At 33.0% G+C, this 26,376-nt stretch overlaps 1 protein-coding gene across 1 annotated transcript in view; it reads right to left on the bottom strand.

Moving 5' to 3' along the window:
• Positions 1-22,449: 22,449 nt before the first annotated feature.
• Shaw (potassium voltage-gated channel shaker cognate w) overlaps positions 22,450-26,376 on the bottom strand; it is a 61,610-nt gene continuing 57,683 nt past the window's right edge. Inside the window, exons 6-7 of the mRNA XM_072538851.1 lie at positions 24,057-24,258; positions 22,450-22,556 (exon numbers count right to left, since the gene is read on the bottom strand). Of these exons, the coding sequence (XP_072394952.1) occupies positions 22,450-22,556; positions 24,057-24,258 (309 nt within the window). The remainder of the gene's footprint in view (positions 22,557-24,056; positions 24,259-26,376) is intronic.

Below are 26,376 nucleotides of genomic sequence, written 5' to 3' on the forward strand. Positions count from 1 at the left end.
AATATAGGAATGTTAGCTTTGAAATTTGCTTCTCTATTTCCTGTGCAAGTGATAATAGAAGTATTTGATTTAAAAATTGTATGTGGAAAGTATTTTTCTGCTATTATAGGTCTTAATAAAGAAGTATGACAACCGGTATCTACTAAAAGCTTTATAGGTGGATTACTTATCTCGATATATGGTAAAGAGTTAGGTACAAAGTTATTTATTTCTATGGCTCGATTTTTGGGGGCCAAGTTTCTGGAAAATTTTGTTCGATTATTGATTCATTATACATAATATGGTTTTCTATTTGTTGTTCGTCACAGGTATAATTATCGTTATATTGAAAATTGTTTTCTAATTGATTGTCGTTTTGTGATTGTTCGTCATAGTCAAAATGGTCTTGGTTTTTAATGTGGTAATTATCATAATGATCTGGTTCGAAAATTTCAACATTAGTTAATTCTTCTGATATAAAATTAGGTGGCCCGGTAGATTTAAAATAATTATTATTATTTCTAGAATTTATAACGTTTATTTATAACGTAACGTTTATTTATAACGTAATATTTACTGGTTTTCCGAATACTTGGGCATTAGTAAAGTATTTTTGTGGAATCGGTCTTGATTCAATTTTTATTGGTTGACTTGGAAAGAAGGTCTTTGATAATTACTAAATGAGGCTTGATTTTGGAATATCGGTACATTTTGAGGATTATTGAATTGTCTTTGTTGATAATTAAATTGAGGTGAATACATATGATTATTTGAAAATTGTTTATTAGGATTAAATATAGGACGGTTAAAATTTGGTCTTTGATTATTGTTATTTGTAGTCCTATTTGTCGTTATATTTTGTCTTTGTGGTTGTCTGTCTATTTGCCTTAAATTAATTTGTTGCTCCATTAAAGAATGATTAACAACTAAGTTTGTAGCTTCTTCAATATTTTTTGGTTTATTTAACATTAGCAACGTTCTTAATTCTGCGTCACAGTTAGAAATTAAGACAGTTACTGCTGTAACTTCATTTTGATTTATTAAAATTAATTTAGTATTTGGTTCGATATCTGTATCTGAATTAATTTTTAAATTTAATCTCATTTTTATCATTTTTAATCTTTCTAAAAAATCTATAATATTTTCGTTTCTGTTTCTACTTAAATAGATAAATTGCTGATGCAACACATGTCGGTCAACTTTGTCACCAAATTTTATTTTTAAGGCATTTTTTACTTCTGGCCATGTATTTAAATCAGGCCTGCAGAGTAAAAAATCACCAGCTTCTTCAATAATTTTAGAGCAGATAGCAGCAAATACGAATTCGCTAAGACTATTGTCTTGTGTTTTGCCATATCTGTCAAAAAATTTATCAACAGAATTTAAAAATGAATTTAAATGTTCGCTTCGTCCAGCAAATGGACGGATTGTATTTGCAATTTCTTTAGCTGCTTGAATAGTAGCCATATTATTATCAATTTCAATTTCAGTTATAGCTTCTAGCAAAGAATTTAATATAATAGGCATAAAATAAGTAAAATAAAATAGTATATATAAAGTAGTAAATTTAATGGATTCGAAAAATATTCAAAATTCACAAACAGTAAAAAAAGGAAAAAGAAATAAAGGATTTGAGCTCAACACTTACTTGATCAAGAAGTCTTCAGAATTCAGCCTAGGTCTTCTTTCCAGATGAGTGGTTGAAACCAGCGACGAAAGGACACTGTACTGTAAGCCAATTCGCCTTCAGGAATCCTACTGACTGCGCCACTTAAGTTTTACGAGTTAAAAATTACTTTTTTAAAAAACAATTTTATTAACACGGACTAAATACAATGATAATGACAGTACAAAATCTTAAGCATAAGTGATTTAAGTTTATATTTACTCTTATTTATATGTTTCTATTAATCTAATGCACATAAAGAATAGAAAGTACAATGGTTATCATAATGACACTATTAACTATATTCTTAGATACATAACTCCAGTCTCTTAAATTGCGCAGCCAAGATATACGTCGTCTCCCCACGCTTCGTTTGCCCTATAGCACACCATACGTTTATTTAAAGTTCATGTTAAAAATACTCCTTGCTCTCTTAACATAAGGATTTTTAGTGTCCTAGAAATGATTTTTCAATAAATTAAAAAGACCACTGCGTGTAAATGTAAGTGTAGGCGTATATGTTAAAATTTTCCGTAATGCAATAAATAAGACTTCTTCTTCTTCAGGTGCCCTCTCCGCTACGGAGTTTGGCAATCATCCTTGCTATTCGTATCTTTGAAGCTGTTGCTCTAAATAATCGGTTAGATGTGCAGTGAAACCAGTCTCTTCGATTGCGCAGCCAAGATATACGTCGTCTCCCCACGCTTCGTTTGCCCTGAATCTTTCCTTGGATAATTAACTGGAGCAATCGGTACTTTTTCCCTTTCATCACATGACCAAAATATTCCAACTTTCTTCTCTTGATGGTGATCAATAGCTCCCGTTCTTTGTTCATTCTTCGAAGAACTTTACTATTTACTTTGTCTGTCCAAGGTGTTGGACAGACATATTATATATTATAAATAAGATAAATATGTATATTATAAATAAGACTAAGATTGTATAATAGTGACATTAAAACTTTCAAATAAAACATTCAACAGCCGTAAAAAAGCATTTTGTGGTGTTACATAATCATCTTTGAGTTTTTGTTATAAGAATAAACCATCATAAATAAATGAAGGTAATTACGATAAAAAATATTTTTATGGTAAAAATAGATTCAAGTGGTCAAGAGTTCCTCCAGCAAAAAATGTACGGACTGCTGTACCTACATAACATAATCAAGATTTCCACTGCAATTCGTTTACCCGAAAATAATCGTAAGTACATGTTTGAAAGAAAATTAATCTGAGAATATAATTACTATAATACTAGAGTAAACCAATGAGAAATTATCTACTCTAAGGAGCAAGTATGCAAATGATAACAGGTCAGAATTAGCTGAAGTAGACACAGTTGAGTTTAGAGCTTTCTTAGAATTGCTGTTATATTCATCAATATTTAAATTGAATCACGAAGATGTCGACTCATTCTTTGCTACAGACTGAACTGGCCGAGATACCTTCCGTTCCGTAATGTCGAAGAAACGATTCTTGACCATTTTAAGCGCACTGAGATTTGACAATCCTTTTACAAGCGATGAAAGAAAGAAGACTGATCCATGTGCTGCTATTTCTAATGTTTTTTACATGTTTATACAGGATTGTCAGGAGCTATACTCTATTGGTACCAGTGGATGCATCGATGAAATGCTTATTGGATTTAGAGGGAGATGTAAATTCAAGATCTACATGCCACAAAAGCCTGCAAAATATGAAATTAAAGTAATGTGTCTAAGTGATGCCCGAACCAGTTATTTGTTCAATGCCTATATATATGGAGGAAAAAAAACCGATGGAGTAGGCCTGGATGATCAAGAAAAAAAAACTAAATAATTCAACTCAATCTGTTCTCCGATTATGTAAGCCTATTTATAAGACAAACAGGAACATTACCGCCGATAACTGGTTTTCCTTTATAGAACTATTGGATATCCTAAAGATGAAAGGTTTAACATACGTAGGTACGTTAAAAAAAATAATAAAAAGGAAATTCCACTGGCGTTCCTTCCAATGGTGTCCAGAAAAGTTGACGAATATCTTTATGAGTTTACTAAAGAACTAACGCTTCTTTTTCATGTGCCAAAGCGAAACAAGGCCCATACTTGTTTCATCTATGCACCACAGTGAAAGTATTGACGGTGATTCTGGAAAGACTGAAATTATTGCATTTTATAACGCGACCAAGGGTGGAGTAGATGCTGTGGATGAAAAATGCAGCAAATATTCGAGCAGTCGCCATACACGTAGATGGCCAATGTTAATATTTTACAGAGTTGTCGACATAGCTTCTACAAATGTATACGTTGTGTATTGTTAGGCAAATTCTGAAGAGAAAATAACTCGATTCCAATTTATCAAAAGTTTAGCACATGATTTAGTAACAACTCTGTTTACCAGAAGACTTGCCAACACACGAATTCCTAGAGAAATTTGAATAGATATTAGTAGGATACTTCAGGTTCCAGTTCCGGTTGTCGAAACAGTGAACGAAAAGTTGCCAAATAGAAAAACCTGCCTTATCTGTCCGCCAAGGCTAAAAAAAAGAACTGCTTATGCGCGTGTTGAATGCACGAGACCAACTTGTTTGGACTGTTTAAAAAAATTTGTAATACTTGTTACAGTCTACGCTAAGTATCGTATGCATTTATTTATTCTATACCTATTTTTGCGTAAGTTTACCCATTGCATTTTTCTAAGTAAGCAAAGAAGTGATTTATTTGGTTAATAAGCGTGATAAATAAACTATCCTTTTGAATGTTTTGTAATGAAATTTATTGGTTTTTGAGAAAATTTTAGTAAAACGTTTAATTAGTGATTCTTTGCTTTTTTTGTTGACGCTATATTCTGGCTTATCTAAATAAATACTTAATTCAGTTGCAACAATTTTTTTAAGAGAATGACACTTTACGAGGTGTATTTAAGCGTTAGCAATTAAAAAATAAAAACATTCGCAATTTCGTAATATTAATTTGATGGCGGTGTCAATTTTACGGCACGTCACCAGTTGCGTGACAACTGTGGCATGTCACCAGTTAAGGGTTAAAGTTGTTAACAGGTATATCTTTTTTTGCTGAAATAATGTACCTCATACATTTTTTTTACACATAGCGCTACCTTGGAGAGCAAAAAAGTTAAGCGTAAATTTATGTCACAAATGTGGCATATGTAGCGTCCTCTATCAGCTACATCAAAGTAAGCATCAAATGATAATTTCTCATACTCAAAAGCCTTCAGATATAAATTTTTATACATAAATGTCCACAGACATGAAAGTTATAGCGAAAAATAAAATTTTAAGTTTCAACCCTGTATCTTTTTTAATATCAAAAGTTTATTTAAGCAAGTTGGCTGAAATCGTAAAAGTATAGAATCTACTCTTTTTTTTGTACAATTACTTAAGGACCACCCTGTAACTTACCTACCACCCTAACTTATAAATTTTAATATAAATAGAAATTGTTTGTTTAAAACATATGCATTATCTTTCTCTTATATTAGCGCTTTCTTTCCACTGCCAAAATATTTGGTATCTTGTATAGTATAAACTAATGTATTTGAGAATATTCTTTACAAACTTGTTAAATAAAAATCATATGTTGCTGCATAGAGTAGAAGATGCTGGTACTGGTTTCCCAAATCACTTACAGCCTCGTCAGTCATATCTGCGAATTAATTAGTTAACTATTTTGTACAAACTATTTCGTTTTACGTTTAAACAACATATACAACATAATAATTAAGTTTATTAGAAATAAAAGTATAATTCATTCAGTTTTAAAATCCCAGAAAATGGGAATCCCAGATATTTTACAAGGCATTTTAGTTTATAACTAACTAGCTAACCTGGCAACTTTGTACCGCCATATTTTTTGCCGTCCATACTGTCTAAAGTTTAAGATTTTCATAATTGTTTTTCATTTTTCGTTTTTCCTTCCAGAGAGAAAACAAATAGTGCGTGCGGATGGTTTGCCGACTCTCTCGCACGCAACGTTTAACTGCACATGCGCAAAACATGGCAGTTCAAGGTTTATTTCCCAAACTGTTAATGATTCACCTTGCGATTTAATAATAGTATTGTGTCCTCCGGAGGCGTGTCAGCCGGGAGCTGACAGCCGTGCCGGACGCATCAAGGAATTTGGATATCGGTCAAAATACTTGGGAATTCCAAGTTTGGCCAAATCCAAATTTCTAATTGATTCGATGCAGGGAAATTCCACTTTCGCTACGTAAAACAAAGGATTTGTTTTACATAAAAGCAGGTAGATTTTCTCTCATCGATCAGTCGAGCTTGCCTCTTCTACTGTAGACCTACTCGGTGCTATTATTGTTCCTACTAAGTTATTGTTTTATTTTCTGATTTCCTATATACCATTTTTTTATTTTAGCATTATTGTATATTCAGACCTTTTCAGGATAGAATATTACATTGATCTATATTTGTTCATGTACTGATTGTTTGATATTTTTTGTTGAGAAGTTTGAAGTTGTTCTTCCGTAAGTTAAGAACACTTAGAAATATTTATCTTGCTTTTTCTATTTTATATATTTGATTTTGTATTTTGTATCTAAGTAGTTCTTTTCGGTAAGTCAAACAGCTCTTAGAAGTATTTCTCTGATATCTGACTTGTTATTTTATTGTGTGTCTAAGTAATTCTTTTCCGGTAAGTCAAAAGAACCCTTAGAAATATTTTCATATCGCATTATTATTTCTGATATTTTATCTAAGATATTTTCTTCCGTAAGTTAAGAAAATACTTATATATTTGTCTATTTCATTTTTCCATTTTTTGCTAAGCTGTTTCTTCCGTAAGTCAAGAAACACTTATAAATATTTGTGCATTTATTTTACTATATTTGATTCTCTTGTTTATTTTTTTTGTTCTAAGTTGTTTCTTCCGTAAGTCAAGAAACACTTAGACATATTTCTATAATCTGTTTCATTTTTGCATTTCTCGTTTTATATTTTGAGTATTTTATTTTTCCACTCTAAGTCGTTTCTTCCGTAAGTCAAGAAACACTTAGAAATATTTCCATATTTTACTCTCACATTTACATATTTCATTTATCTATATTTCTGTCCTAAGTTGTTTCTTCCGTAAGTCAAGGAATACTTAGACTATTTTATCTGTTATGTTTTCTATTTTTGATCTGTTATTTTGTAACTGCTCCTTGGAACTGTTACCTATAACAGATAGTTGTCACTGTAACCGTTATTTTATACCAGTAGCAGTATTAAACCATTTCATCAGTGGCAAGCAAAGATGGTCAACACCCGGTCTAATTCCGAGGACAGGAAGAAGTCCGCAGAGCCGGCGATGGGTCCTACAGGCCCAAATGCCCCCTCTCGGCAACAATTGCGACTTCAAGACTTCAATAGTATTGCACTAAAAACTGAAGACGTTTGAATTCAAAAGAACTGTCGGTTGGCATTAGTGGCAGTTTTGAAATAAGCACATCCTTGCCTTTAAACTCTCCTATGCGTATGGTCTCTTTATTTAAATTTTTTATGATTTTTTAACAGTTAGTCTTTTTTGGTATATTGTCGCATTTCTGGTTATTACTGAGTTTGTACGACCTGAATAAACGGAGAGTTTTTGTTTTAATTTGTCTAGGTAGTGTTAAGCTGTGTTGTTTTCTGGATCATGTTGTGGGTGTCTTGGAGCGTTCAGAATTATTTCTTTAGCTCTTTTAATAACTTTTCGACTTTACTTCACGGATGTACTCCGTAATTGGAGGCCTGAAGAACCGATTGGAGGCCTTTGAAATGTGGGTATTTAGAAGACTACTTAAAATTCCCTGGACAGATCACACAACAAATGTCGAAATATTAAATCGAATGGGAGAGAACGAGAATTGCTGCCAATAATAAAAAACAAACTGCTTATCTGGGTCATATGTTTCGAAATTCCAAGTGCCAGTTCTTAAAGCTTATTATGGAAAGGTATATAGAAGGAAAACGAGGTATCGAAAGAAAGAAATACTCATGGCTTAAAAACATAAGGGATTGAACAAACCTCGATGCCCATGCACTCTTTAGTGCCACACAAAATCGAGAGGAGTATGCCAGAATTGTCAGCAACATCCACTAATTTAATAGGGTACCATGAGAAGAAGAATTCTGTAATTTGTCCAATATGCCTCCGCAATAATTCAATTTTCCTAAGCAGTCGTTTTTCCCAAGGTGCAATTCTGTATCAGTCCTTGCGATATTAGTCTTATTGATTTTAACGTCCATAACATAAGCAATTGCTATTGCTGCACAGTAAATCAGCATATGGAAATATTCCAATGTATGGGCTTCCACGATATAATTGGGTAGGACTTCAGTGTTTACAATTTGTAACAGTGCGCCTAATTTCTTAAAAGAGTTTATTTTTGGTAGCGCTAGTCTACTGACTGGGTTTGTTCCATTAAACATTTTCACGGCACGTGCCGTTTCGCGTACTATCATGCAACTCGTTTTTGTGCTGCTGCGTATTAACAAGTTGAGTTTCTTGTACGACAAGCACAGGAGTCTTCTGAATATAGATTTTATTGTGGTGTTCATCGATAACTACCCCCTGGGTTTGAATCTCTCGTTTAACTTTACTTCTGATGATATCCAGTTTTGTCTCTGGGAAAAGATTATTTCTAATAATTACTCGGTATTGATCTGCTATTCGGTGTCCAGAAACTTTAATATCTGGATACGCCCTACAAAATTCGGCATACAGCTGTTGTCGATAGCCGATCGTTTCTTGATCTAGGTTCGTTACCCTTGTAATAGAAGCTCAAGATGTTTTCGTTTAAAGACACAGTCCATTTTATGCGCTGCCTAGGTCGTCCCGCTTGAGTGAGCGCCGGCGGATGTTCTAGCACAGTACCTTCTTGTTGTTGTTGTATTCCCGATTTAGCCATACGGCTCACACACTCTCTAAGGGGAAAATTCACTCATCCCAGATACCTACGGTATCAAAAGCATTGAGCTCTGCTGGGACTCTTTCCGTGTTATCGAGCCCTAGGGGACTTGGTATGTTGGAGTATCTCCCAAAAATTTTCGTACACATCTGGACGTCGAGAACACTACAGCTTTCTGCATGGCCTTATAGAGATGTTCATTAAAACCCAGCTATTTCATGTTCTCTAGGAGGTTTTTGGGAATAACACCAGTAGTAGATAGAATAATAGGTACTGTCTTGGTACTTTTCATTCTACATTGTCTCCTGATTTGTATTTCTAGATCTCTGTACTTGGCGATCTTTTAGTTGTATTTAACACGTAAATTATTGGTGTTGGGTATCGTCACATCAATAAGTGTTGTTTTCGTAGTAAGTTTATTAACTAGTATGAGATCCGGTCTATTATGCGACACTGGTTGGTCTGTGAGCACAGTGCGGTCCCAGTACACCTTGTAGTTGTCATTTTCAAGCATTCTGTTAGGGACGTATTGATAAAAAGGAAGATAGTCGGTTTGGAGAAATCCCAGTTTGTCAGCTAGTTTTTGGTGCATAATCTTTCCTACTGAGTCATGGCGTTCTTTATAATCAGTACCGGCAAATGCTTCGCAGCCACCGGTAAGATGTTGGATGGTTTCTTGGGCTTGACACCTATATCGGCATTTGTCATTTGTAACTTGAGGATCTTTAAGAATATATTTCAGGTAATTTTTTGTTGGAATAACCTGATCCTGAATGGCAAGTAGGAAAGCCTCAGTCTCGAAAAACATCTTTCCTGATGTCAACCAATAGTTCGACGCTGTATTGTCGAAATATTTTTGGCTGATCTCATTGAGATGTCGCCCATGCAAAAGTTTACTCATCCAACTAAAGGTTTTTCTTGTTTAGTCAGGTGGTTTATGCGCATTTCTTGTTCCTCCAGTTTAAGCGGCGTTGTATCATCTACTGCGCAAATTGCTCGATGTAAAGTAGATGTCTCAGCCTGTACCTGAAAATAAGTTCTTAAATTAGCAATTTGTTTAACCAATTGCTCACCTATATCCATAAGTCCTCTTCTCCCTTGATACCGCGGCAATGTTGTTCTCTCTACTGCACTGCGTGGATGATGTTTTTCCGCCTTTGTGAGAAGTGTTCTTATTTTCCACTGAAGACCCTCTATATCCATTTTTGACCACTTTATAATACCAAATGAGTAGCTCAGCGTGAAACAGGCGTACGTATTTAATGCCTTAAACAACTTTTTATTATAAAGATATGACCGATTTAGTTGTCTTAGTATTTGCACGAACTCCTAAGTTAGTTTAGTTTTCATTTGTTTATGGTCAATTTTCTGCGCTTGTTTTATTCCGAGATATTTGTAAATATCATTGTCACCCATTGCCTCGATGTTTTGGCCATCTTGCATATCGAAACCTCCGGGCTGAACCTTTCCTCTGACTATATTTAGTATACGGCACTTGTCTAATCCAAAATGCATACTAATATCATTTGAGAAATTTTTTACAGTTTTTAGCATCTGATCTAAGTGGTTTCGAGTGGAAGCCATTAATTTCAAATCATCCATATACAACAAATGATTAAGCTTCGTCACCACAGTATTGTTATTTTTGATGCTAAAACCTGAGTCAGTGGAGTTCAGTAGGTGAGATAGTGGGTTCATCGCTAAACAGAACCAAAAAGGACTCAACGAGTCCCCCTGGAAAAGGCCCCGGTTAATTGAGATATCTTCAGTTTCGACGTTGTTTTCACCGGGTATTTAAAGGTGAATTTTAGTCTTCCACTCCGTCATTTTATGCTTTAAAAAGGTCACGATATTTTCATCGACTTTATATATTTTCAATATATCTATAAGCCATTAATGCGGTACTGAATCAAAGGCCTTTTTGTAGTCGATGAAGGCGGTGAAAAGGTTTCTTTTTTTTTTGTGTACGCCTGGTCGGAAATGACTGAGTCGATTTTAAGTTGTTTTTTGCAGCCCATGGAACCCTTAGCGCACCCCTTCTGTTAAGGCTCTACGATATTGTTTAGAGAACAGTATTGGTAGATACGCTGGCCTACATAGAATATGACCAATTTGTACAAAGTTGGAAGACAAGTAATTGGGCGGTACTTGGCTGGATCGTGGGTGTTATTTTGATCCTTAGGTATTAGATAAGTGAGTTGTATTATTAATAATATTATTATTATTATTATCCAGATCTAGCCTAAAGACTTATATTTTCTATAAGGGGAAAATTCACTCAGATACCAACGGTATCAAAAGGATTGAGCTCTAGTGGGGCTCTTTCCATGTTATCGAGCCCTAGGTGACATGGTACGTCGGTGTATCACCCAAATATTTTTTACGTAGCTAGATGTTGATAGTAGTATCACTTACGTCACAGTAAATGCTGTCACGAAGACTGCATTGGGTGAAATTTGTAACTGAAAATGTGCAGTTTTTGAGAAAGAACTTGTGCAATCGAAAAGAAGCAGTTGTAAGTTTAAGATCGGTTGTAATATTAAAGTTTACATCTAGCGTTTTTTGGCATATTTTAAATGCTTTATATTTATTGCTAAAACTTAAAATCGATATTTCATGCCATAAGTTTTGAAGATTAGGCTCGAAAAATGGAAATTCCTTAGTTACCGGTGAATGATTAATAAGTTTTGTCAAATTTTGGTCAATGATATTGAAAATTGTAAAAAAATAACAAAAAGTGCGCACCGTTTATTTATGCTTTCTTCAAACCTACCTCATTTGAGGCGTAATGAAAGAATTTCATACAAAAACTTCACTTTTCGTGTCAAAAAAGCATTTTGTTTTTATCGATAAGTCTTTTAATCACTCGATATCGAATTTTTACCGCCGAGTTGATACAAATTTTATTAAAAAAAAAATTATTTCGCAGGTGTAACTGACTTGATATTCAAAATCGCCAGTAGCTTTAAGCGTTGTTTCTGGGAGATCGGTTCATTCTACAGAAAAAGTATTAATAAACATATTTGTTTTAAATTATCTCAGCTATTTAGGATATAAGCTTTTTGAATATGCCCGATTATTATAAAATATTTAATATACCACTTTAGGTTATACTGTAAGTTTACTAAAACTTCCTTAATAACGTTTTAAATCTATTTATTGTGGCATGTCTAGGTTGAATGTTGAGTTTGTATGGGATTAAGCCACAATTGACTATAATCAAAATTATATTTTTAACTAAAAAAATTTGACGTTTTGATTTCCACTTCGGAAATCGTTTTCAAAAAACATTTTGTAAGGTTATGTGTTTTCAAAAATTCAAGTTGAGTCACTTGGCCGCGATGTTGTAGGCAACAGACATGTTTTGGCTGAAAAGACGTAAAGATGGGTTTTTTGTTCCTCACATTCTAATTAATCTAAGTATTTCCATATTATTTCTATGTGCTTATGTATTTTATGTTGCATCTGTATTGTATACAATTGAAGACGACATGTCTCTGACTTTCTTAATCTGTTATTGTTGGTACATTATTGTTGTTGACTTCTTCTTTTAGTAATGGCAACCAAAGTCTGTTACATTTTGCTAATGGATTTTCTACACATTTTTCTTCATTGAACAGGATGAGGGTTGCTTCTGAGACTTTTCCCTTTTTCGGGTCTGTTACTTTCATGATTATTGATGCATCTTTTCATTGTACTTTGTGTTCGTTGTCCCTGGCATGTTTGTATATCTGTTATATGTTGCAGTCCCTGTTTTCTATGTATATTTCATGGTTATTTATCTTGTCACTTATTGGTCCTTCGGTTTTTCCTACATATAAATTGTTGCATTCACAGGGTATTTTATAGATACAGTTCTTTGATCTATCTTGTGTATTGTAAGGTTAGGTGTTGGACAGGATAGATCTGTCTATCCTTTCACGCAGATTTATCAAAACATGGTTTTTCCCAAAACATCACGGCCAAGTAAGTCTACTTTAATTTTTGAAAAGACAACTTCACCACACTTTTATCGCTTTTTTCAACAATATTTTTAAATAATCTTTCTTGAAGACGATTTCCGGAGTGGAACATCAAATAATAGTTTTTGCAATCAATTGTTGCTAACTCCCATACAAACATAATATTTAATAAAAAAATGAACAAAACTAGGTATTTAAAGTACCTACGACTGCAACAATAAACTCATTTTAGTGCTCATAGAATAAAGTCATCAGTATGTTTATGATCGTAATTTTTTAGTGTAAGTCGTCACTTTGTAAGTCATGTAAAACGCTTTATATTATTTTTTTAATTTACTTGCAACTTATATATAATTTACTTTTATTTCTAATGTAACTTAATATCTTCGAGTATAAAATTAACCACATGGTATAAGAATCTTGTTTGTATAAAAAAGTGTTGAATTTTTAAAATACATGTTTCGTTATTAAAAAAAAAACTATTCGTTTATGATGCTTGCTTCACTGTAGTCGTATAAGTTTGGCCAGAACTTTGAGCTAGATTTACTTGTGTCGGCTGGGAGGTTGGCGCACTCTCAAATTTTGGTTTGCCCATCAAAAACGCTGGATTTGATTCTAGTCCAACCCCGTTTGGATTTAGGGATGATGTTACCCCTATCAGTCCTGTAATTAGAAAAATACTTTAGAATCTATATATGCCAGTCGTTTATACGACTACCACACCATGCTTCACAAGACCGGCAATATCCTTTTAGAAAGATGGATGCATTAGATGGAAGGAACATTTATTCTAGAGAATATTAAGGGCTAGGGTCCTTCGTTAAATATTTTAAGGTTATTAAGATATATTATTTTTTTATTCTTAATAAAAAACATTTAAATATATTTAAAGTGCATTTTTCAAACATTCCTCATTCCATAGAATAATTGAAGTGGATAGAAGAACGTAGTATTCTTAATGGATCATCGTTACTTATTATCTTGGCTAATTTTACTTTATTTCACTAATTAAAATTTCACCTCTAAAAGGACACTAATCAAAAGATATATGGACATATAAGCAGAATATGGGTCACTTGGACCAGATGGTCAAAGTTCAATTCTAACGTGACTGTAGGTAAGCGTTGAATCTGCATTACTGGCCGAGCATAAATTTTAGCCAAGACCGGAACTATTTGTCAACTGTCAATTCTTCTTCTTTTTCGTAACTAATTTAAGAACGAAGCCACCGCACAGTGGGAACAAAGTCCCGTCCACAATTAAGTCTCGTCCGCCGACGCCACAAACGATCTGTTCGCTTCTTCTTATAAGCAGCCGTTAGATGTTATTTGAAATATTCATATTGTCAAATATTCCTCTTTCCGTGGACTGAAAATTCTCCTTTTAATCAGCAGCCGTTAGCTATCCTTTTAATTATCAAATATTCCTCTTTGCGTCGACTGTCAATTCTTCTTATTAGACACCGGACACCGGGTCATGTCAAATCTTATTTTGGTCGAATTATCTGCCAATTCTTTTTCTTTTTGCCTGTCATGTCAATTGTCAAATCTTCTTTGTGTTGACTGTCATGTCTTCCAGCTATCAAACGAGATAGTGAACTGTGCATGATAATAGTAATAATAGATGTACAGGGCATTAAAGAAGAAGGCATTACAACATACGAAACTTATCTCGTTTGATGGTTGAAAGACTTGACAGTCGACGCACACAAGAAAATTTGAAAATTGACGTGACATAGACGAAAAGAAGAAAAATTGACAGATGGCTCGACCAAAATAAAAAGATTTGACAATTGACATGCCAGCTACTGGTTGCTAATAAGAAGAAGGAATTGACAGTCGACGCAAAGAGAAATATATTTGATAATTGAAATGACAACTTATGGCTGCTGATAAGAAGAAGAATAATTAACAGTTACACAAACAGGAATATTTGACAATTGAAGTGACAGCTAACGGCTGCTTATAAGAAGGGGTGAACAGATCGTTTGTGGCGTCGGTGGACGGGACTTTGTTTCCATTCGTCGGTGGCTTCGTTCTGACATTAGCTTTGGAAAAGAAGAAAAATTGACAGTTGGCAGATGACGAAAAATTGACAGCGGACCTTATATATTAATTATTTGAAACATTTTTGTCTACAGCGTACAAATTTTGTATAACAAATAGAACAAATAGAACATTTTGTTTTTGATGTGAGATTCATGTTAATTTCGTATTATCTAGTTATCTTGACTTATATTTTATTTAAATAAAAGTTTTTGAATTAGCAAGTTATTTTATAAACATAATTCTGTATTTGTTGTTTAGTAGTGATGTTTGTTCTAAATTTATTAAGTTGGGACATTAGTACTATTCAGCACTTTGCTACAAAGGTATGAATGCATCAAAATTTTTGCGTACGTTTTTTTCACAAATAAGGCAATGTTAGTATATATAACATGATCCATTATAGAATATTTGTATAAAAAATAAAAAACACTTAAACATTCAAAATATAACACCAAGTTGACGAATTAAAAAAACTGTATGAGAGATGTGAGAATAAATACGTGTCTACAATTTTATAGGCGACTTTCACTTACACTTCTCCTAATTCGATATTTTAGGTTAACCTATTTATTAAACCAAAGTGTAAATATTTGAATAACATGTTTCGAAGGTCTTATTGTTTATAGATATACTTAACTATTTATGAGCAGTAACGGGTGTTTTATTAGAAATAAGGACACATAATATAAAACAGTAGTTATATTTTATAAATTATAATCTCATAGTTATTATATTTAAGTAATAGCTATACTCTATGGGCAAAGGAGTGTTTTGTAGCCGATTGAGGTCCATGAGATTACAATTGATTTTTATGAATTCTGACCTGCTGAATCCGAATCTCTAACATTAAATCTTAATTTGTTTAAATGCTTATAACTAATAAACCAATAAAGATACACCCTCTTTTAAATCGAGTTTTGTTTCTTTTAAAAAAACAAAAAAACACTCTTTGAAAAATTAAAATCGGTCAATTAGAACCCGAGATATTGACTAACAACAGGATATACTCCAGATCATTGAACCTAAGAATAAAGTGGGGTATGGGCAAAAATGCCAGCGTAGTTCAGACAGAACTGACTGGTATCTCCATAGCCGCAAAAGAGATAACTCAAAAAGATATAGCAGGGAAAACTATAATGATCTGTACAGATAGCAAACAAGCGCTACTAACCTTGAGTAGACCACGTGTCACCTCAGGTTTAGTAATGGAGTGTTAAGAGTCACTAACTCAAGCTTCGGATGGTAATACCATCATCCTGAGGTAGGTTAAATGACACAATAGGAATAAAGGCCCCATTGCTGACCAATTATCTAGGAAAGCGGCAGACCTAAGACTCTTAGGACCTGGGGATATTTGGTTGGCCATTTACAACAATCGCAGAAATTGTCAAATGTCACTCCCATACGCAAACCGTAAAAAGATGGGAAGAAGGGCAAGGATGTAAACTTGCCAGAGTAACACTAAGTAACCTTGAAGAGTCAACATCAAAGAAGTACTTGGGAATGACCAGGAAAAACCTACGTTTGGCAGTTGGTTTTTTAACTGGTCATTGTCAACTAAGCAAACACCTCCACACACTGGGGCTAGCAGACACACCTCTATGCCTGGAGTTATCGTTAATACGAGAGTACGCGTTCGGCAAGTCCTGGCCCACACCTGCCCACATAAGAGAGATGTCTCCTGGTGACTTGTCCATCATCATCATCATCATTTAATCTTCGCTTATCCACTGCTGGACATAGATCTCCCTCATAATTTTCCATCTATTTCGATCTTGTGCCTCTTGCATCCAATTCCTATGACAACGTCTTAGATCGTCAGTCCAACGTGTTGGTGGACGACCTTTCTAGAAATGGCAGGATGGACAATGAGCTAAGGGTGACAGCTCCCTGGCAGGATGTACAATGGGTCAATCTTGGCCTAAGTGCCGTGAAACTTAACTCGCACTCCCTACTCTACAGATACAGATACAGAGAAACTTAGGATCATAGTTTTAAAATGACTTACTTTGAATCTTGTTACGTTGATTAAATACAGTGTTATAAGGAAAATATCTGATATAGTGAATCATTTGTTATTTTTTAATAATAAATTTGCAATATCGCGTGTAACAGACCGATTTTAATTTTTAAAGTTTGCTTGGTTTTTCTTAAAGAAACAAAAAATGATTTAAAAAAAGAAATATCGTTAGTAGTTTATTAGTTATAAGCATTTAAACAATAAAATTGTTAACTACAAACTCCTGCTCAGAAATTCTGATTATCATATTGAAGATTTGGATTCAGCGGGTCAAAATATATAAAACTCAGTTGTAAAATCTTATGGACCTCAATCGACCGTGAACTTCCTTTTACCCGTAGACCTCTGGATTGACGTTAACATATAAGGCTATTTCAATCGTCTAACATTTAAAAAAATACTAATTAAAAACTATGTTGGTAGCTTTTAAGATGTAAAATATAATTATACAGTATGATGCAAATGTATGGAATAAATTCATTATTTCAAAAACTGGATGACTTTAAAAAAAATCTTAAAACACGTCAATTTTAGTTTTTGAATGGCCATCAACTACTATATATGTATTGGACATTACGTCATCGGTGTCGGCGTAATGACGTAAACGTCGATTTTTTAAAATACAAACCGAGATCATGCGACAGCTCATTTAAAAGGTCGCCTTATCGCCTTTGCAACGATAATCATTTGAATATTTATTTCTACAGGGTTAACCAAAACTGTTGGTTTATTAATTCAATTAAGTTACAATAAATGTTTACTTAAATTTTCGATGGCTTCAGGTGTTATTCGTGCAATTTCCATTCTGATGCGCTCCTTCAACTCTGCTAAATTTTTCAGTCGATTTTGATACACTCTGCTCTTTAAATATCCTCACAAAAAAAAGTCTAACGGAGTCAGATCTGAAGACCTTGGTGGCCATTCGATGGGCCCCCTTCTACCTATCCACCTACCTGGGAAAACGTTATTAAGGTAATTTCATACCTCAACGCCGTAGTGTGAGGAAGCCCCATCATGTTGGTACAACAAATCATTTCTATTGTGGCAACAGATAATCCTGAAGAAATTCTAGATAACGAGATGCAGTTAAGTTTTCCTCAAAAAAATATGGCCCTACAATTTGATTGTTTATAATGCCGGCATGAAAGACGCTTCATTAGAAAAAAGTACCTTTGTATGAAATCCTGGTCTCTGTTATATTTTACACAACGGTTTCGCAGAATTAAATTCTTCTATCAAAGTCATCTTCTAATAGCTCCTGGGCCAGATGTACTTTGTATGGATGCCAGTTCTCCTTTTTTAGCACTCTTACAGTTGATTGGTGGACATTATTATTTAGTGCGACCTGCCTAGAACTGGTATAGGGATTGACTTGAAACGCCAGTACAACGTCCAGTTTCTTGTCTTCGGATATTGATTTTCTACCACTTCTGGGAAGATCTTTAACATGGCTCGTTTCTCTAATTTTATTTTTCAATTTTACCTACTGTTGATTGAGTAATTGGTTCACGATTGGGGTATTTAGCATTAAATAAATTACGAACTTCTGCTTGAGTCCTCACTCTATATTCATAACCAAACATAATTAAAATCTTGATTCGGTCTGTTTCTGTTAGTTTCATTTTTGTAAATGCTGTTATTAATGTCGGCAAAAAACTCGAAAAGTAAAAATTTGACGTCTATTATTTGACAGATTCACAGAACATTGACAAATGAAGACGAGTCAATGACAATATTGATTTAAATATTTTTGAAAAATAACTTAAATACTTACTACAATAATTAATTTCAGATTATAATGTAGCACTGTTTTTTATCAAAAAAAAAAATTTCGAAAAAAAATGTATTTTTTTTCGAAACACGCAAAAACACTATTTTGTTTTATTTCCAGTGGCGTTCCTTAGTGCAGTTTAGTTCAGTGAATGAATATTTATGGTAAATCCATGTTACTTAACAAAGTTCATAATTTTGGAGAACCCTGTAGAAATAAATATTCAAGTGATTACATTGTTACAAAGACGGTAAGGAGACCTTGCAAGTGAGCTGTTGCGTGACCTCGATTTATATTTACAAAAATCGTCGATTACGTTAATACGCCGACACTGATGACGTAATCACCATCAGTTGATGGTGATTCAAAAATTAAAATTGACGTGTTATAAGATTTTTTTTAAAAGTCGTCTGTTTCTGAAATAATGAATTTATTCCATACATTTGCATCATATTGCATAATATTTATACTATATTCTACCACTATATTTAATAAAATTAATCTACTTGGTCCTAATTCAAAATGACAGGAAGGTATGGTGACACTCATGCATTTTCATTATTCTTTTATTGACTTATTCAAAGACACTTAGAGAGGAAAATACGGGTACATGCTTTCTTGTGGTCAACACAAATTTGAAAATAAACCACTTATTAGTGCAAGATATGTAATAATTACATTAGTTATAAAATATAATGGGAATAATAAACTGGCAATGCACAATAAATTGTAAATTTTAGTGATTTGTATTTTATTACGAAACAATTTAGCAAGTAAATGGTTTATCTTCAATTAGTAGTCACAGTAAGAATTCATTTTATTATATACCCCTCGTACTATTCAACCGGTTCATTACTTTTGGTACCATTTGATCTGAAATTGGAGAGACGCCGGCTTTGATCTGAAAAAATTAATTATAATTTTATATAAAGTTACTATTTACCTTTGTTTAATCACCTATTGTTATAAATTAAATTAAAATTTAATTGTAAGTATTTTACTATAACCAAATAATTAAACAAAAATATTAAGTATTATTCTCCAAAATTATTAAGCTTGGTGATAGGAAATATTTAGGACAAATTGAACTACATCGACTTTAGTTTATGATGGTGTTATAAAATAAAGGATGATCCATATATAAAATATTAAGCAAATAATGAATTTGTTCATTACCGCCATTCTCCTCCACGTGTTTCAAAGTTTTAACTCTCATTAAGAAGACTTGTAATAGTTCGAAATATGATAGCGCACAAGTCTTTCTGACGAGAGGTCAAACCTCGAGATACATATAGCAGAATGGTGGAGCTCGAATTGAAGAAACATGCAATCGTCTACTTTCATTTTACCGTCTGTTCTTTACGTAATCAGTGCAAATATCGTGATTCGCATGTAGATGTATTAAGATTATTCCTAAGGACGTATAAGTTTAATTCGAAGTAAATCTAATTCGTCATATATATATATATATATATATATATATATATATATATATAAATATATATACAAGAATTACTGGATATTAGTGACTGTCGATATAAACAAACAACACAGTTTATTAGGGTTGCAGTCAGAAAATTGGCCTGGATGTTAATGAAACTCTTTTGACTTTTTGTCTAGCTTTTGGAATGGTTTTATTCCTTTTTCACTGTAATAAGAAAAATATGTAAATATTTCAAAAAAAAATTTTTATTTCAAAATTTTTAGTAAAAGGTATAAATAATTTTTTTTATTTATATCTTTTACTAAAAATTTTGAAATAAAATTTTTTTTGTGATACATGGTATACAGCCAGCTACAGGAATTTTGTTTCCTAGTGAATAAATGTAAATATTTATAAAATATCACAATTCTTCAGTGCAACTTACTAGTCGTTGAGATTATTTGTAAAAGCGTTGACACTCAACATTAATAACACACATTTATAAAATATAAAATAATGGACAAAATACATTCTAAAATTTTTAAAATTTAGGTACAGATAGTAAAACTTAGTTTGTCATCTTTTACTGGTGTGTTTTAACTCTGACACATAGAGAACAAAAAGAAAAAACCCTATGATTAAAAAGTAATTAGGTGTACTTAATATTATATTTCTTTTTCAGAAATACTAGCGGCCCATCTTAGGTGATTTTAATTTTTATGAATGACAATATACTGTAACTTATGGAAAAACAGATTTTAGAGCTTGAAATGATCTCCATGGAGGAGTGAATACCAGTAAACTCCGATTGCTCTGATTTACCCGTGTGACTGACTTACCACAGCTAAGTCCTCGACAGCTATACATTTGCATAGTAAAATTTGACGTGACAAGTAGATACACGCTATGCATCGGTGTTAGTTTTTCTTACTGTTTATAATAATTATTATTTGAGTGTATTTTTTATTTATTGAAGGTAAGTGTAGATGTGTATTAAATTATTCATTTTTGTGAAGTTTAGTTGTAAAATGTGTTAATAGTTTCACGATAAATCTTGTTTGTTTCCATTAAGGGACTTAGCAGTATTTCTGTGCAGATATTATTATACGAACCAGCATTTAGCAGCTTTTCATTGATTAAAAAAACAAAAAGAGTGGAACTAAGTAATCATTTTAGGAAAATTTTTAATTATTTTTACTGTTGGAATAATGTTTAATAGAAAAAAATACTTGTAATCATTTTTAAAGTTGATTTATAAAATAAATACTTTTTTTGAATTCATCAGTTCCTGATTTGTTTAATGTTTATATTAGTTAATGGCTCTCACACTTCACTGAAATGTGATAGGCTAAATCGGGTGTTGAATTTTTGAATGGGGATATTGATAAAAAAACATTGTTGTTTAGTATAGTCATGACATAAAGTTTTTTTTTTTATTTTAGATGTCACGTTCTACACGGATGATCCAAATGGTACAAACAACACACATAGATAACTTTGAAGATAATAAATTTATAAATTTAAACGAAAATGTACACCTCAGTCCAGCTACAGATTTTACAGTGGAAGCAAAAGGACCCAGTAATAAACTTGAAGTTACTGAAAATGTTAAAACAATTTTTGTGGATCTACAGTCTACCTTCAATTCATTAAATAATAATGTTAATGCAATAGAGATTCCCTGCCAAAATCTACCAGCAGAGAGCACTGATGAATTAAACTACTTGAACCAGTACCAGATGTTTCATGCAAGCAATGAAAACGATGATATAGCCTCGGATAAAGCGATACCAATGACCGAAGCCTTTGACAATTTAAGATACTCAAACCAGAATCAGATGGTTGGAAAACCGAACAGAAACGAAAATGAGATACCAATATCGAAAGTCAACAACCTCAAGGAACATGATGAAAAGCAAAATCAGTTCCAAATTTCTACTAGGGAATCAACGATATCAGAAATATCTGATGATAGCAAAGTCAATATTAATTTAGTTCCATATTCGGACACAGATTCAATTTCTTCTTAAGATGAACCTAAAAGAATAAGTAAAAAACGAAAAAAACGTTTCGAAGTCCAGGAGGCAACATGGTTTAGTCAGAAAAACAAAAAATTATGAGGAAGTGGTAAGGCTTATTTACGTAGAGTGAAACAAGATGAAAAATGGTCTTATAATAATCCTAAAGAAACATGAGTTATGAAACCAAGATGCAAAACCAAGGTGCATCGAAAGAAAGAGGTCTTATGAAATGTTCTTTGATCAGTGAACATGAAACGCGACGTATTTTTGAGTCATTTTGGCAAATGTCTTGGGAAGAAAAAAAGGTTTTTACTAATAATGACGTTAAATCTGTAACGACTAAAAGGCATCTGAACAGAAAAAAGAAAACGAGACAAAAAGGGGACAAACTTTAGAATATTTTTTCCCGGTTCAAGAAGAAAGTTTTAGAGTGTGCAGAACCATGTAACTTATTACTGTCGTAGTTGGTCGCTGGACAATTCTTAGCTGGAAAAATTCTTATGAAGTACGTGCTCCAAGTATGCTACGCAAGTCAACCAATCCTGTGGTACCTCTTAAAGATCGCCGTGAATGCTTGCTGCAATTTTTAGATTCTTCACCAGTTATGTAGTCACATTATTGCAAGTCAACATCTCAAAAAATATATCTTTGGGCTGAATAGCAGTCTCGGCAAAGTGTTTACGAATTGTATGTCAACGATTGGTGCAAATTGAAAAAAGAAGAGCCCCTTTCGATAGCATCGTTTTCTAAAACCTTCGATGAGAAGAACTTAGCACTTTTCCTCCCTAAAAAAGATGAATGCAAAAAGTGTTTTAGCTAAAGGATTGGACAACTTTTGGAAGAAGAATTTAAAAGTCACATACAGAGGAAAATAGAAGCAAGAGAAGAAAAAGAAGATAAAAATGAGAAACAAAATGTTTTTACAGCAGATTTGCAAGCCGTGTTGATGGCACCAAAATCAAAAGTCTCCACATTATACTACAAAACAATGCTCCAAGTACACAACCTCTGTTTCTATAACTTAGTGAATTCCGATGCCTATTGTTTTATATGAAACGAATGTGAAGGAGGTTTTGGTTCTGGGTAATTTGCCAGTATTTGGCAAAGCACCATTATAATGTATTTGGATGGTTGTGGGTACCAAAATAGAAACGCTCTTATGGCCAATATTCTGTTGAATCTAGCAACCACTCATAATGTAATAATAGAGCAAAAATATCTTGAACCTGGCCATAACCTACCAGCGGATTGCGTACCCATCTGTCTAAAAGCAAGAAAAACAGCCTGCTCCCTACCAAGTAAAATATTTAACACATGATTTTTTCAAAAATCTTGATTCAATTCAGCGCTATAAAACAATTAGACCAGGAAGAGGTAAAGGTGTTTTAAGAGTTACAGATATTCGTGATTTGAGGTATACACCCGAAGGTGAAATTTATTATAAAGCCAGCTTTGCCGATCAATGAAAACTAATTCTTCAACGTAAGAACAACAAAATTAATTCACATTCTTGGGACCAATTGAAGCGACAATACCTAGAAAGACGTAAAATAACCGCTAAAAAATATGAAGACCTTCAGGCAATCAAGAAGACATTGTCGGTAGACTACCACAAATTTTATGAAGATCTTCCTTATGAGTAGCGTTATTATTGTTATTCTTTTTGTACTTAGAATAATAAAGTTTCGTTGCTTATAGAATACGCCTGTTTGATTGCATTAAACTGCCAAGTCCATTATTAGCCTAATTTGAAAAACTGATAACCAGCTATCTCCCAAAAAATACTAAAAACTAAAATTATCACTATAATTTTTTATAATTTCAATGATACAACAATTATAATACTAACTTTTAAGCACTATTTTATTACTTTTCATTCATTTTTATAAAAAGAAATGCTGCGAAATCGTTTTTTGACTCTCCTGTAAAACTGGGTAAATTGATTTAGCAGGTTAACACTTTAAGGCGATATTTTCTTTTCTTATTTAATAGAAAAATCATCACTTTTAATAAAATTAGTTACTAATCTAAACCTTGTATAAAATTAAATAAATAAAATAAAACTAAAAAATGATTTAATGCTTATGACAGTGGTTTAACAATTCTATTAAATAATTTCATTGAATAAAATTTAAATAAAATATACACAAACAAATAAATTTAACAGACCTCCAACGACGAAGGGGAAAATCAATATGAATACTGCAGAGAGAAAAGCATTGTTTCGATTTGATTTTATCTTTTATTGTGGAAGATGAAATCCCAAAATACTTGTTAAAACTTACCCATTTTGGGAACTGGCGTCGAGATCAGCATATCTTTTGGATTATTTGATTTAATGGCATTCATGCGGCGATTTTGCTCTGCCGCTGAGGGACCCATGGGGCCTGTCGCTGGAGGAACTCCAGGCTGGCCTGGTAAACGAGGTCCCCTTGTTGGCTCTACAGGAAGAACACGTCGCCTCTTTTTGGGAAGTTTTGCGCGAGCCTATGTAAAAATTAAGGTTTAAATTATTAGGAACAAGAAATTAAAAAATTAAAAAGTATGCTGTAATTGTATAGCGCTATAAACAAAAAAAAAATATTTATAAAAACATTTCAAAGTTAGTACTAATATACAGTAGATCTTCTGGATCTCTACGCATTGTTATCATTCGTATTATAGAAAATAAATCAAAAACAGTGAGCCAAGCTTGCGTCGGTTATAAGAATTAGACAATGGCTAATATTAGAATGGACGTTTTTATACTTTTCTTTTATGTCATTTATTGCATTTTGAAAACTGGGTATAAAATATACAGTAAATGATTGATATGATCTAAAAAACTGAATAGAAGTCTACGTCAGGGCTTCATCATTTTAATCATTTGTTTTATTTAGTGTTAAATGTGGCTTTTAGAACTAATTAATGACTTTGTTTTTACTACTGTTAACCTTTGTATTGTCTCTGGGTACGCCTGGACCCAGTAGTAAAATTCAAATGTTTATATTTTTATTATATCGTAAATTTGAGACGTGATGTTTCATGATATCTTTAAGATAAGGTTTATATACAATTAAAATGTATTTGCGTTTTGAAATATCAATTTAGTTTTCTTTGAAAGAAACACATCTGTTGCTTATGGGTCCACCTGTACCCAGAATTGTTTCCAAATGTACGTGATGTTGGTTTTGTTTATTTTTCTGAGAAGGGTGATTAGATTTTATGGGTTCTATTTTCGGAAGCGTTTGTCAAGTATCTTTAGTGTTGTACCAGACTTGATCGCTTGAAGTTTAGAGTTTAGAGTGTAATGTAAAATCATTTGTGAAAAACAGAATAATAGGAACTTGCTGAAAAATGATCTCCAGGAGAGGACTCACGGAAGAGGAATTACGAAAAATCCTTCAAGAAGACTCAGAAAATGAAGATAAATCTACCAATTTAGAAACCGTCACTAGTGATGAAGAGTTAGTAGATGAAGAATTTTCTGAAGAAGATCATGTATCTACGGTTGATGATGACAAAGATAAAAGCGAAAATTCGGAAAATGAAATAGAAGTTCCTGAACAAGAAGATGCTCGCGATGGGACAGTTTGGAACAAATATCCACCACCTCAGTCACGTGTAAGGTAAGTGGTGGCTCAAGTGCTACACATATTTTCTTACTAAATTTGTGGGTTTTACTAATTGCGTTGTATATTGTTTAGATCCATCAATATACTAAATCCTGTGCCAGGTCCCACCAGATATGCCACACAACGAATTACCAATGAACCTATATCTTCAATATATCGTATATCTAATGAAAAAATGTTAACTGTAAAAGAAATATGACTGGAAGAGTTAGAAGCTTTTATAGGTAAATATTTTCATTACAGTTATAAAATAAATTAACTTGAAATTTTGCATTTTTATTTAAGGTTTACTTCTTCTGGCTGCTGTTTATAAAAGGCCGGAGAATCTCTGCAGGAACTTTGAAGCAATTCTGATGATAGGCCCATTTTTAGAGCTACTATGTCTCTGAAACGATTTTGTAACATCAGCCGCTTTTTGCGATTTGATAATAAAGAGAATAGACCTATTCGACGGAGGCACGACTGATTAGCTCCAATTAGAAGTTTTTTTGATTTATTTGTAGCACAACTTCCCAAAATGTTTGTTCCATATAAAAGCCTCACTGTTGACGAACAACTTGTATCATTTAGAGGTAAGTGTCCCTTTACACAGTATATTCCAACAAAACCACGTGGGAAATATGGAATTAAATTATGGCTTTTATCTGATGTCAAAACTGCGTATGTGTATTGTGCAGAAGTGTATACAGGAAAAGCAAAAAATTAGCCCCGTGACGTACGTCACGACAGAAATGTGGTTTTACGACTTATAACAGATGTTCAGAATTCTGGGCGAAACATAACCACGGATAATTTTTTTTACTGACTACCATTTAGCGACTATTAAACCGTAAACTAACACTAATTGGAACATTACGAAAGTACAAAACTTTTATTCCAGTTGAATTTCTACCAAATAAAAGTAAAGAAGCCCTATCAACAATTTTTGGGTTTCAGAAGAATATGACTTTAGTTTCATATAGTCCTAAAAAAGGTAAATCTGTTATTGTTT

This window comes from Diabrotica undecimpunctata, chromosome 7 (assembly GCF_040954645.1).
Source record: "Diabrotica undecimpunctata isolate CICGRU chromosome 7, icDiaUnde3, whole genome shotgun sequence".
Classification (NCBI taxonomy): Eukaryota; Metazoa; Arthropoda; class Insecta; order Coleoptera; family Chrysomelidae; genus Diabrotica; species Diabrotica undecimpunctata.